The sequence below is a fragment of the Gordionus sp. m RMFG-2023 genome, chromosome 2 (assembly GCF_954871325.1).
Source record: "Gordionus sp. m RMFG-2023 chromosome 2, tfGorSpeb1-WG-v2, whole genome shotgun sequence".
Classification (NCBI taxonomy): Eukaryota; Metazoa; Nematomorpha; class Gordioida; order Chordodea; family Parachordodidae; genus Gordionus; species Gordionus sp. m RMFG-2023.
The window spans coordinates 20277830-20293405 of NC_088776.1; the positions used below are offsets into that span (position 1 = coordinate 20277830).

The 15576-nt window shown below is 27.1% G+C and overlaps 1 protein-coding gene across 2 annotated transcripts in view; it reads right to left on the reverse strand.

Moving 5' to 3' along the window:
- Positions 1-1776: 1776 nt before the first annotated feature.
- The window catches only part of LOC135925078 (guanine nucleotide-binding protein G(o) subunit alpha), a 32236-nt gene continuing 18436 nt past the window's right edge, over positions 1777-15576 (reverse strand). For both annotated transcript variants that reach the window (XM_065460237.1, XM_065460236.1), the window contains 6 exons: positions 14031-14172; positions 10124-10284; positions 8551-8679; positions 6766-6895; positions 4980-5133; positions 1777-3118 (listed from right to left, as the gene is read on the reverse strand). In XM_065460237.1, the coding sequence (XP_065316309.1) occupies positions 2931-3118; positions 4980-5133; positions 6766-6895; positions 8551-8679; positions 10124-10284; positions 14031-14172 (904 nt within the window). In that variant the 3' untranslated portion in view covers positions 1777-2930. The remainder of the gene's footprint in view (positions 3119-4979; positions 5134-6765; positions 6896-8550; positions 8680-10123; positions 10285-14030; positions 14173-15576) is intronic.

Here is a 15576-nt window from a genome sequence, read left to right on the forward strand (position 1 = left end):
CTTTTGCTTTCAATGTCAATTTATATCTCCTGAGTGATTTAGTAAATATATCGTCTGCTTAACTGATTTACCGTTTTAAAACTTATTTTTAATTTAAAAGTACCTTCTCTATTTAATTTACAATAAAAACATCATTTTAGTATTTTATGCCTTACCAAGAGTCACTAAAAACAGAAAATACCTTTTTTGGTTATAATCCATCTTTAAACTCAAATATCTTCGGTATCTTATTCAAATTATAAACATATTTGGTAATTCATTTAAAAATTGAAACAAAAAGGCAATCTATATTTAAATTTAAAAAATAAATCCAAATTAGCAAAAAAAGTAAATTGCAGGTTTCCTAAAAAATGGATTAACTGTACGGTAGGCCGGGGTAAAGCTATTGAACAGGGAACAATGTTAACGCGAATAATTTCTTACCCCTTGAGCATAAAGGCTTTAAATTTGGTGTTAAGATGTATTTTTATATCTAATTTTTTACCTAGGTTCATCTTCTGGAAACCTTTCCCGGTTTGACATATTTTTGCAAAAAACCTTTTTTACCCAAAAATTACCCAAAAATTATAAAAATCATCCTCTTGTTTCTTTTTAACTAGAAATATATATAGGCTTAGATTTTGAAAATTTGCACACATGTTCCTTAAAGCCCTAGCTATAAAATAAAATTTATCGTAAGTCTAAAGCTTAACTAGAAGTTACGCAATAACGACTTGTATCAGGGGTAAAGTTGTTATCGGTAAAACGGTTAAAATGTTTCATCTGATTTAACCTGTAAAAAGTTAATTTTTAAATATTAACGTATACACCATATAAAAAGATATTTTTGAGCAATAAAGAATATTAATAAATTGTTACTGTGTTGTTTGGAATAAAATTTTAAGAATAGCCGCAAAATGGAAGAATAAATGTACGATGTGCCTAAAATAAGCACATCCAAAATATGCTATTTTTGTTATAATTATTTACCTTCCGGTATTGTACTGATTAGTTTATAACTTAAAAGTGATGAATAGATGTCAAAATTGCAATATTATATTCATTTAAACAATATAGTTATGCTCAATTTTGTTTTAACCACTTTGCCCTGATGCGTAGCCACTTTACCCTAGGATGGGGTAAAATCCCTATACAGGTGTTCAAACCAAGGAAATTTGTCAAAATATGGGAAAACGATGAATGAACGATAGATATTTTAATATTTATAAACATTTATATTTAAACCGAATTCTAAAATTTATAAAAATGACATGTATAAAATCCATATTAAAATAAAATTAGAAAGCCTAAAATTAAAAAAAATATATAATTAGAGATGAATTTAACAATTGTTTCCCAAAAAGGAGCCATAATTATATGTAAAAATTTAGATATACATATATATGTATTTTTTTTATATAATTATAAAAAAATTTCGCTTCCTTGGCGAAATTCGCCAAGACTTCACTGATGCATAGCTGAAAGGATGATGAGTTGAATAAAAATTAGTATCGAAATTAGAAAAATACGCCTACTTAAAATATTTGAAAATTAGCAAAACTTTTTATGGAGGGAGGGGGTTGACTGCATACCTCCCTATGCGGATCATATCAACATGAGCTCATGGAGAAGAGATAAATGGCACTGTTCGGATCAATATGTTGATATAGATTTAGAAATTTGATTTGTATAAATTTAACAACCTACTTATATAACATCACACAAAGTTTAATTTATTTTAAAATAATCCTCTGAAATATTGGACTATTTTATTATCCTATATGAGGTTCAATTCAATTTTAAACCAAAAAAATTAATGTTTATTGATTAGCATGTGCATAAAATTTATGTTTTTTTTAAAAAAAAATATAAATATTCGAATTGGAATCGAATAATTAATTTTTCGTGTTCATTTGATGATATATTAATATTCGTAATGTGAAAAAAACGAATAACAAATTTTTATGACCGGACTCTGACTTATTTGCATTTTTTTCTTGCTGGATCGGATTTGGAGCTTTGAGGCTGATCCATCGGATAAAATCCCAGACCAAATACAGACTATTAGATTCCAAAATTTTGTGTAGAAAAAAAAATTGTATATTAAATTTTTTATTTAATTTATAATAAAACAATTATATTATATAAAAGCTATATCATTTTCATTTATAAATCGTTATCGAAAAAATAAATTAATTTGGTAAAATGTATTGGAAATAATAGCAAAAAAAAATCAGGACATTAAAATATAAGGCTTTTAGTGAATTATTAACCTTAAATAATAGTTTTTAAAATAAATAGTGTGTAGAAAAATAAATTTATCAAACTATTTTGCAGTCTTAAACATTTAAATATTATTTATATAAATCAGTTAATATGAAAAATTATCAAGGTTATGATAATGTTTCAAAAACGAATTGTAAATAAAATGAAAGATTTGTTTTAAAAATTAGAAAGGTACATAATAAATTATAATATGACTAACATTGCACAAAGAGAATTAGGTATTATAAATGAAATCAATAAAAAAGATTACGTACGATGGTATTAGATGCCACTTTTTAAATAAAATTATTTTACATACTAATTTAAAAATATCTTTGGTGTTTATAAATATTTATATCATTTTTTTAATAATAATTTAATCACCACATTTTTAATATTTATAATTACAAAAAAGTTATAGTTAAATCTCAGATCTATAAAAATGATGAAATACAAATTTGTTACCTTCTAAACAAACAACTTATCTTCTTTGTTAGAAATGAATTATACAATATCTAATTACATTATGATATACAACACGTATAGTTTTTTTATATAATGATGCGAGAGGTGTGTGGATTTCCCCCTCAAAATAGTAATTTTGGATGGGATACAGTGTTTGAGAATGAATTAAAAATAATGATTTTTTTTCATTAGAACTAGGCGTGAGATAAAATTTTGGTGTATTAGTAAAGACCACACCCTCTCAAATTGTTAGCAATAATGACATCGGTGACCGCATCGAATACGAATTGAATATTGTTGGTGTCAGTGGCACAAGTCATATGGCAATATATTTCTTTGTTTGGGCTCTTGTTTTTGCTCTCGAATTGGGCTTGGATGTAGGCCGAGGCCTCGGTGTAATCTTGAGCTCCTACAATAATATATATATTTTATACGAGTTAACAAGGGATACACTTTTTAGCCGATACCCAAACAGATGCCACCGATGCTAACACGGTATCAACCTATAATACCCACCACCGATATCAAAAATATTGTAGTGTTAAAATTAAATTAAAAGAAATAGGAAATAAGCTTTAAAACCTACTTTCTTTTTTTATGTATTTAGAATTAATTATCATTTTTTGAGTATAGGTTAAAATGTAAGGTATAGGCTAATACCGATCCATCTCAGGAGTTGATCATTTAAAAACTGATAAGTTTGTATTTGGGCTAAGTGTGGCAATTATATAGACCTATATTTAAATTAAAATAGGCAGATTTGACCCATATCAATCCTTCATGGGCCTTAATTTTTCATTCAGACCAGGCTCAGGACCCCAGCAAAAAAAATTTTCAGGCTAAGGCCCGACCAATATTTCAAAAAATTATCCCAAGCCTGGCCCAATAATTGAATTTATTGTATTTAAAAAAATAAACAATATTTCAGTGTATTTAGAGGTAATCATTTTGTTTGCAATACTAAATTTATTATTATAAAAAATTACAATATATTTTTTTAAAGTAAGCAACTGTTTTAAATGAGCTAAATAAATAAAAATTTATTAGGCCCATGGCCATTAAAATTTTTTTCAAAAATCCAGGCCCGCTAGAAAATAAAATATTATGTCTGTATTCGGCCCATGAAAGTTTCTGCCCCATAAACTAAATGATAAGTGAAAAAAATTTATTTCTAATATTAAGGAGGATCGGGATCGGATAGCAAGGATTTTAATTTTTTACGATTTATGATTTGGTGCTTTAAGATTTAGTTTTTTTTGCCACCTCGCCACGTGCCCGATTAGATAGCAAAACATACATTAAAACCATGAAAAATAGAAATCTTAAATTTTATTGATTAAAATTGTCAATTTATAGGTGGATAGGGAATACATCAAATTACAAAAAATCATTTTAAACAATATGTCAGATATAATAGTGGTCATTATTAGCACAATTGCCTGTGACCATTCCGAACACCTTGTTACATTGAATCCATTCTTGTTTTTTTTTAAATTTAGATTACACTACGCAAAAACATTCATCTTTTCTATTTCTTAGTTTTTTTAAAATTAAATTTCAGCTTCATTTTTGCCACGTGATCCTGGAAGTAGCAGGCCACTTTAAATCGTTTAAATGATTCGCTTTTAAGCTGAAAAAGATTAATTGGTAGGCTTTAAACTTATAGAATATATATTCGAAGTTTATAAAAAAAAATGAATGATTTTTTTTAATTTAATGCAAAATAATCAGTTATTATTTTAAGGAATTAGGTAAAAGAAATTGTTTTTTTAACCAATAATCCCCTGAAAATGGTCTAATACATTTTCAAAAATTAATCATAGATTATATAGATGTCTGATCTTAGTAAAAATTATAGGTCACGGTCTCCATTATGGTAATAATGAATGAACCATAAAAATTAAAAAAATGGTAATTTAATTATTTTACATACTAAAAAATAGGTTACATTGAATGGAACATTATATTGATAAAAAATATTAAGGTAAGATGGAAAAAAGATAGATATCAATTATCGGAAAATGCATTTTCCTTAATTCAAACCAATTATTCTATTAAAATTCAAAAGATGTTATAAATAAACAAATTTTTTAAAAAATCTCGATGGAATTTATCATAACAAAAAATACATAATTGCGCAAAAAATATCATGCTTAAATTATAAGCGTGCTGAGCACTATTTTGCTCTTCACTAGGGAGAGCCATAATTAATTTAAATTGATTTTAGCCATTAGCTGAAATAATGAATAAAACCTATAATGTTTAATAACCTGTATATTCGGGGAAACAGATAGTCAAGGGGGATTTTTTAATTTTTTCTTCAAACAAATCTTTTTTATTTAAGAATAGGATGATGGAGGTATCCGTAAACCATTTATTATTGCAGATGGAATCGAACAGTTTCAAACTTTCTTGCATACGATTCTAAGAAAAAAAATAATAAATCAAAAATTTAATATACTATAAATTTAAATTTACAATATGCATGTATATATTATCTTTTCTAATTTCTATTTCTTTTTTTCCTTTTAGCCTCAAGAAGTAAGGTGGAAAAGGTTACATATGAGATGTACTATTGGATCCTTCTTATCCTTGACTATATCTAGAATTCCAGAATGTCTATTCGAATAATAAAATTCGTACTCGATTTATAGAATCGCTTAATTTTGTAATCAATTTTATACGAATTGATTAATATATTTATTACTAATTCAATAACGCATAATTCGATTTTTTTAAAAATAGATAAAATTCTGATATTTTCTTGCATAATTAATCGTACATAAAAATAGACGCTCACAAGAATGTAGAAGAGTCCTATTATGTCCCTCTTCTGATTGCATAATCTTATATTTTATAAATACTTATTTGAATTTGTTTTAGCAAATATTAAACAAAAATCCAATCACAATTAAAAAATACAGTGCAAATGCCAGAGAAACTAAAATAAATATGCAAATTTAATTAAGTAACTTTTCAAATGGTTTAACTATAAATCAAGGATATTTTTAATAATTAATTGTCCATATTTGAAAAGCAGAATGATTAATAAATGTACCTCAGGATATACAAAATTTGCCAAATTATACTTAAATATACAATATATGGCAAATTTTCCCGGGTAAATTAGGAAAAATTCCCTCCCTTTATATCTCAATTCGTATTCGATTCGTGTCATTTTTGATACCTACATATAGATATAACGCAATATGCATTCTCAACATCTTAAAAATATAAAATAGAATTCATGATTTCATTTAAGAAATATTCATTCAATACCAATATTAATTAATAAAATTTTATTATAAAAATCAGAGACCAGCAGGCCCGGCCAAGGCCTGAAATTTTTTAAAAAAGATATCCGGGACGAGCCGTATATTTTAAAACCAATCGCCATTTTTAGCGGTAAAAATCAAAAATAAATAAAATATACTTAAAAAAAATCCGGCCGGGTCTGAAATTTTTTTAAAAATAAAATCCGGACTGGGCCGGGCCGGAAAAAAGTTTTGAAAAAAAATCCGGGTCTGGCCGGGCCGCACAAATGGTACCTCTACAGGTCTCTGATAAAAATATAATAAGAGGCCATTTTCTAAATTTATTTTCATATAATTTTATCTTAAATAACCAAAATAATGGGGGGATTTTTTTCCCCTAATCTAAAAAAAGCCAATAATATCAATATATAGACTGATAATTCATTTATTAAAATTCTAAATACATTAAAGTCAGCTGTAGTCAATGTCATTGGATATAGAAAATGCCATTGAAAGGAATTTTTTTTTATTGGTCTTACACATTTCGTCTAAATGTCTTTCACATTGACTTCAATGTATAACTCTTTTAATATTTTTAATGAAACTAGCAGTCTAGTTTAGTGATAATGTATGGGCTACTCAATCAAATTATACTATATATAAATGTATAACATTTTGCACTCATTAACTTTGGTCTAAAATAGGTAATGGCATAAATAATCATGCTAAAATATCTATTTCATTCTATACGTTACCTCCCCAAGGGTAAAAGGACGACAATCATATATTATTAATAATTAACTGTAGTCTCGTCTTCATGTAAAACTTGATCATATTCACTCATAGCTACACAAAAGATTATTGCAGTGACATCTTCGAAACAATGTATCCATTTCTTCCTTTCTGACCTTTGACCACCCACATCAAACAATCTTTGATGTTTTGTTATTTACAATAGAAAATTTTAAACATCATAAAAGAAATGATAACAAACTTATGTTTTTAACAGGGATGTAAACCCTTCGACAAAAAAAAGGGTCCACGTCCGGGTGCAGTAATAAAATTTGAAAAGACCCGGGTCCAGGGAACATAAAAATAATGATTTAAAATAAGATTTTTTTTTATTCATTTATTATTATACTTCTATACATATTCATAATTTACAAATGAAGAATTAAAAAATGAAATAATTTATATTTTAAATGTTTTATTCTCGCACAATCATAATATCTTCTAAAATATCATCCTTGAGATTTCCACGTAAAGTAGACAATATATATTTCAAAGATGAAAATTCACGTTCTACTCTTACCTAAAATAGATAGTTATCTTTATAAAATTATTGTACTTGTGTCGCCGGTACAGCCATGAAGATTCTAGATAAGACATATAATTCTGGATATACTGAAGAATTTTTTTCCCAGAATTTTAAAATATTTATATCCTTATTTATTCTCTTAACTTCTGAGAACTTTACTATAAAGATGCAATAGGCATTTTTTGACCTCCTTTCTATCTGATGACAATTTGATTTTTATTTTCTCTATCTAAAAGTAAAATTTCAAGATCATCAATGTTGCTATCATTTTTATTATTATCACTACAACCAATAGTATTGTCGTAGCCTTCGATATATTGTAAATAAAGGAGTTTTGCTTATGCCATAAATCCTCAAGATGGTGTATTTTTAAAGGAACTAATACACTAGTAAGGTCCTTTATTTGGCACCAATCATCTTCCGACAAAATGACTTCACATACTCCTATAATAAAATCATTACAGAAATTTTTCAAACTTAATAATCGTTCTGGCATCATATAAACTGAGGACCAACATGTGCATTATCATTTAAATTAAAATATTATTAATTGAATTACAAAATAATTCACTTTCAAAATAATCAACGTATTTCTATAACATAGCATATTAATAAATTTACATAATAAAATATTATTACACTGGAAAATTATGATATCAATCTCTAAATAAAATGGAAGTCCAAGAAGAAAATTGAAAGAAAAACGCGAAGATAAAATAAACAAGGGTCCAGGAGGGTTCAGGGTCCGAATTCACATCTCTGTTTTTTAATAAATGATACCAAATTTATGAATTATATTTAAACCTACAAAAATATGAATCAAAATAATTACACAAATCGAATAATAGTATTATTTGTACTAAAAATAATTTCATATTCTTATTTTGATTTTTAAAAAATTTTAAAAAGTGAACAAATAAATCAATTATTAAATAAAAATAAATAAATATGTGAAAATAAAGTTTAAAAAAATAAAAAGTTCCATAAGGAACATGTTGAATACTTCTAAATAATTTGCATATATACGAATAATTTCTAATATTTTTTAAATAATAGGATATTTTCAAATAATACGATTTTTTTCCCCTAATCGGGAAATACAAATTGAAGCTAATAATTCGTAATGGATATAATTATAATTGTATAATGTCATAAACATTTCTAGTTTTTCCACCTTTCCTTTCTATCTATATTAATTTAATTTTAAGCTAGTTCACAATGCTAATTATTAAAGTTTCTATAAGCATTTGTAAATATATAATATTCTACTTGAAATTTAAATTCTTAAAAGAGAAATGAACTTCGACTATCCCTGTTGTTTTAACACGTGTTCTCAAGATATCTTGTTCAGTGGGCTGGTAATCTTTGGCACCTAATCTTTCTAAATCATCTAAGAAGCTAAAATTTATAAATATAACATTTTTAAAGTTAATAAAATAAAATATTAGATGTCCCAAATAGATTATTTGAACATTGCAGTTATTACTATCGGTAGGGTTGTTAAAAAGCCCTATTGGGTCGATTTTAAAAAAGACCCGATTAAGATTTTAGCCAAAATAATATTATGTATACCTCGAGATTTGGCAAACAGAGGTCCAAACCGTTCTGCCATCTATAAGCAAAATCTCTAGGCCTACATAATATTATTTTGGCCAAAATTTTAATCGGACCATTTTTAAAAATCGGCCCGAATCAAGATTTTTAACAACCCTAACTATCAGAATGAATCCCGACCAAAATCATTTTTTGCACCTAATTTGAAAATTAAAGAATTTATCAGGAAAAGAAGAATAGTAATTCCGGGTTACAAGAGAAAATGGATGGAATAGATGAAAGATGAAGGTAATATTCCAGCAGATTGGAAAAGAAGAATTGTAATTCCGGGTTACAAGAGAAAATATTATCCGCCAGATTGTGGCTAGTACAAGGTGAATACGCTCCTGAAACATATAACTAAAAATTTCGAGATAACTTTAGAGAATAGATTTAGAAATCAAGTGAAAATCGTTGACATATAGTTCGGCTTTATATCTGGGAAAGGAACTATGGATGCGATATTTATCGTAAGACAAATATAAAGTATTAAGCGACGAAAAAGAAGTGAAGGCCAAAGACCAGACCGAAATAAATAACACATGACCAATATTAAAATAAAAAACCAGAACGACTTTTTTAAAGTCTTGCAAAGTCTCCTTTTAGACCTAAACAAAAAAATTAGGAACTATTGAATATTTGATCTTGACCTTCTTTTGTTTTTACTATTTTTCGGGTTCTTTTAATTGAAATTAGTATAAAAAAAATTAAAAGAATTAATATTTTTTTAAATGTTGTTTTTCTTATTTTTTTTATTTTACTTTTTGCTGTTAGCTTTATCGGAATGAAAACCTATTGCGTGACCAAGACCAAAGAGTATTTTTTAAATCGGGTTGTCCCGCCCGGTCCTATGTCTTCTAGTTCCGAATTATTTATTTTTACTTAGAAAAAATCACCATTAGAATTGTGCCAATATTTACCGTTTAAAAAAATTCGGATCGGGGCGATACTTTAAAAAAAATCTATCCCATATTATGATTGTTTTTGGGATAATATATAATTTGAATTTCCTAGACCCTTGATGAAATATAGGTATAATATTATTATATTATATACCTTTACCTATATAACAAAATGTAAATTTATTAAAATTAATCTGGAATAATATTTGCTATTTTGTATTTGTGATATAAATTTAAAAAATATATCGATTTTACTTAGTTAAAAAAAAGAATAATATAGTTATTTTATTAATAATAACCTCCCTGCCTGCCTCTTCTTTTCATAAAAAAATTACATTCTATTTTACTATTTAGCGGAATCATTAAGCTGATATTCGTTGGAACGGGAAAAGCATTCTTGTACACCCGAGTCAACCCAGAGCCTTCTCATTGAATTTAATAATTCTTCTGAAAATGGTTCCGTGTCCTCCATCCTACCTATTACATCCATAACCATCTTTGCGTCAGTCTAATATTAAGAAATAAAATAATATGCTTTAATTTTTGTGTCTTATTAAATTCCGTTGATTTTTAAAATGTGTTCGGGCGAGACAGGAATTAACAAGTAGAACCCTATCCCCGGTTCTGGTAAAAGTTCTATTTTTCAGAGAATGTATAGTGTACGAAATCTCCATGAATATATTAGATACCTGAAAAAATTAGGCGAATTTAACCGCAAAGCTGAGAAGGAATTACCGCAAATACATGGCGAAAAAATGATATATCAAATTTTTTCAGGAATCCGCTGAACCATAACGAATATCGGTTCAGATTTAGGTAGTTAAGGCTCAATTTATCAAAAATGAATAATATCGGATCTGTTTGAACCTTTAAAAAACGGCCCGGACCCTTTTTCAAAAATTATTAGAATTGAGCATATTTTTAAAATTTTATCACTTAAGACCCATAAAAATAATTAATGTATATTTTATTATTATTTGCATATATTCCTAAATTTTAATAAATAATATATATTAACGAACAGTGTTCCTAATAAAATAACCTCGAGCCATATACAATTAAAATATTTTCAAGATTCTTTTCTGACAAATTACATCTAAAAGGAGAAATAATAAATTTGATAGTTGAGAACATTAACTTACTTGGACAGCTAGTACCGTCATAAAGCAATATTTAAAAATGGCTATTGATTGATAATAAACTTTACAACTGTTATGATATCAAAATGTTCAAATCTCACAGACATTTTAAGAGGTTCAGTTAAGGGAGTCGTAAAATTTTTGAAGGTTCAGGTAAGGTTTGATTTATGTTAATGTTAATTACTCCGGTTTGGTATGAATCCCCGTTATATTTTTAATAAATTATATTTATTAATGCATCTAGCCATTTCATAATCCTACACAACATCTATATTCTATATTAATATATTATTATTAACTAGCCCTTATCAAACTTTTATAGTCTACACCTAGTTTTAAATGCGAAATTTCATTAGCGTTAATGTTTTTGTCGTAATGTTAGGTATTGTATTCGCAAAAAATGTTTCGCGCAAGTTATTAGTAAGTAATTAACACATTCTTGTCCTTAAACCAAAAATGCCTTCTCACGTGCCCAGCATTTCGTCTTATCAATTTTTTGAAACTATTTAAGTTTATGAACCTTTATTTTGGTATTCATACTTCTCTGTCTATATCTCCCTCCTATAATTCATTTTAAAAAATTAGCAAGTTTGATAGGTGAAATTCTTCGCTTCAGGATTATTACATGTATCAAAAACGTATAAATTGAGAATATGGCTATAATATCAAATAAAGGGATTTTCCCGTTAGGCATACTGGTCATTTCATCCTAGGCAGGAGACACGAATATTGAATAATTTTTGAAAAAAGTTAAGAGATAAGAAATTTTTTTATTTTTTATCATACATACCAATAACGAAATGCTTCCTCAAAAAGATCTCTTTCATTTATATTGCGTGATTTATAATCGGAAATATATAAGCATCAGAAAATCACTACTCTACTCAATGCCATTCAATTCCAATCAACTTTAGCGATTGAACTTTATAATGGCATTGCTAGCTATTATCATGTAGATGTAAATACTAAAATTTCACTTCTCTCATAAAATAATTCAGTTGTACTTAGTACATTTTAGCCCCTCTCTAAACGATGTTAATGATTATTATAAAGAATCAGGCGCGTACGCAAGAATTTGGTCTGGGGGCGGGGGATAATAAAATTTTTAAAGAAATATTATTGTTTTTTAAAAATATCAAGAATAAATTTATCAGGAAAAATATCTATTTCTAATACACAATTTTAAATTTATGTGAATTATAAAATAATTATATGTAAAGAATCACTTAAATGACCCAAAATAGAAATTTGAATTTTTGAGCCTTTACACAAAAAGTTTCTTAGGAATAATTGCATTTTATATGTTATAAATTTACAATGTAAAATCCAATCTTCGTTGTGATTGAGCTAATTTTTCAATTATCTCATCCTTGCTTGTCGTCAAATGCCTATGAATATTCAAAAGATCCAAACCTTTCAATCTACTTTCAGATGTTGAACTTCTTGGTATGTTTTTCAGAGACCTGCAGGCCCGGCCCCCGGGCTGGACAGTATTTTAATATTTTTAAATATACCCGGGCCGGGTCCGAAAATTTTTAAAAAACACCCAAGCCGGGCCTGAAAATTTTATTTTAAAAAAAGCCGGGCCGGGCCTAAAATTTTTTTAAAAAAAGCCAAGTCGGGCCTAAAAATTTTTTAAAAAAAGCCGGGCCGGGCCTGAAAATTTTTCAAAAAAAACCCAGGCCCAGCCGTAAAAAATCTTTAAAAAAAATCCGGGCCGTGCCCTGCAAATGGTACTTCTGCAGTCCTCTGTTATTCTTCTTAAAAAAGAAAATGTTCTCTCATTAGTTTACTAATGGGAAGAGTTTATAAACCCTTTTAATACATTGGGAATTTAATCTAAAATGTGTTTGAAATAATGCAGAGCATCCATAGCATTCTTTTGGGACTATATCAACCATTGTTAATCTTATAAACATAGTAATTCAGATAGTAAGGCATCATAAGATACTTTAACATCTTCATAATAAAAATCTAACAAATTTTTATTTTCTATCATCATCTGAAAAATGTTGGGAAGGCTTTTGTGAAAGTAATATTTGCAGATTAGTAAGTGCTGCATGATGAATTAAAAATTCATTTATTTTGGTTATAAATGTATCTGTATTTAAGATATACTCTTCTACTTATCCTATATTAATGTTTTAACGATGAGCTTGCCTTGCTACAAGTCGAGAGAGACAAATATTAAACACGTATAGCTCTGTTTTTGACTCAACAATAAAATATGAAATTCTTCATCAACATTAGCCCTAATTTCCTTGAGTTCTGATAAAATGTTCTCTGCTATTCTCATCTTCTTAATCAAGTCAATGTCATGTTTTTGAAAAGTAATACTTAAAATAGTTGTATAATTAAATAATACATTCTAATGAGAAATAAAATTTGGAATAAGCATTGAATCCAATAATTTTCTTGCTTCTGAGGAAATATTTCTTTCAGGCCATTGTGATATTTCAGTAATAGCAAATAATTGGCTCTTTTAACTCCTTAAAAGCTGTTACTGCTTGATGGCAGAGACTCTATCTCGTTGGGTTGGACAAGGTTGCAATTTCTTTTTCCCTGTTGGACAAGAAGTTTCAGATATAATAATTATTTGACTAGAAATTCTGAAAATTGTAGATAAATATTACGCCACTAAAAATTTGAAAATAATAAGTAAATATTACACCGGAAAACTTGAAATTGAAATTAATTGATAAAATAACTTAGTAGATAAATGTGATAATAAATACAATTAATATATATATTTAATATGAGATACGAATAAATATTAACAAATATAAATTAATATAAACAATAATATTTTTGAAAAATATATCCAGCATCTGCATTTTTTAGCCCCCCCCCCGCTGCGTACGCCAATGAAGCTACGATTTAGTAAGATATTAGTGTAAACTTTAATTCATCAAATAGGTATTTGTAAAGCGTTAAAAAAAGAAATAATAAAGAAAAATTGTCAATAGGCTTAATTTTTACTTGATCTAGCTTATTGATTAAGATCTAGCTTGGTTAAGAGCGATACAATTTATATTTTAGGGTAATCTTACTCTACCTTACTCTTTAAAAAAAATATTTGTATATATTAGTCGAAATAATATAAAAAATGAATTACCTCTCGATCGCTGTTACCGAATGGAATATTCAGTGTTCCCATGGCTCTCAAAATTGCAACTAAAGATTGTATGGTGTTACTGTAAACTACTGGTTTGTATTGTTTGTAATCTTCCGCTGTAAACCCAGATTCATGAATGATTCTAATAAAGTTAAGGGGGGAGGGTGGTAATTACATTATAATAAAATATTTAGTAAATTTAGATAAGGAAAAAACCAATAATTAGAATTCCAAGTGGGAAAGTGTTAAAGTACTTGGTTAATGCTAAGCCCGGACCGGTCAGAAATATTTAGAATAATGACAACAATTTAAAAATTATATTATAAACACAAGTTTAAATAATGATTTTAGCAACGATTTTGTAGTGATCAAGAAAGATGCCGAATTTGTATTTTATTGATTCGGATTCGAGTCCCAGGCAGGTCGATTTTTTGGTGATAACAATTTAATATTAAATGCGGAGTTACCCATCTGTAAAATTAAAATTAATTGACAAGTTATATTTATTATCCCACTAATCCAATTATGGTCATTGATGTAACAAGTTGTATTTTTTAATATGTATATTTTTTTAGATCGGTCCAGGGTTATCACAAGCTAGAGTACTCCAACCTTAACATTTTAGTTATTAAGGAATAAGAGAGGAGGGGGGGGGTTAAAATTATTAAAACTTATAATTAGTTTAAAAAAAATCAAATGGGAAATATTTACAATAAGATATTATTTATATATAAACAAACACCAGGATAAAAATTTCCATATAATTTCTTTTATCTTTTCGGTATATTAGTTATTTAAAAATTTATTATACTATCCATGATATTATATTATCGATTTATGTTAAAAACATTTTTTGAGCGATGATACATAAATCTCAAAAAAAGTTACATTGAGTTTTATACTTTTATTTTTATAAAATCATATATTTATTTATTTATTGTGATGCCAGTTATTTTTATAATATGAAACGAATCACCAATAAGGTGAATAAAAAAGAGTCTGTAATAGATATAGTGCAAAATCTTATTTATTAAATTAAATCTCTAAATTTGAGACCTTTTAAGCCTAATATGGAGACAGATACCGGACGGTAACCGAGGTAAAAAAGTAAATACCAATAACTTTATAACTTTAAAGCTATATATGTCAAAATTTTATTCCAACAATTTTTATTTGATTTTATTGGGGAAACTACATTTGAATATTTGATATTTTTCGCTCTTATGTAAAACAAAATTTTATAGGATTATCTGATGTCTAAACTAATTAAATTGGGGTTTCAGATTTCTATCTTAAGCAGAAGACAAGTTAGAATATATATATGTTCGCTTAGCGGCCTAGAGATAATAAAAAATGAATTTTCATTCAATTTTTACAGATATCAGTGGCCGATACTCAAAAATGATAATCAGTATTATACATTACGCTATAAAAAAATTCAATAAAAATTTCTTAAACCGATAAAAGAGAAAGAAAGAAGGCGCAGCAGTGTTAATCTTTATTTCTGATAATTTAATTTGCTTTTATAAATTTCATAAATTAATTA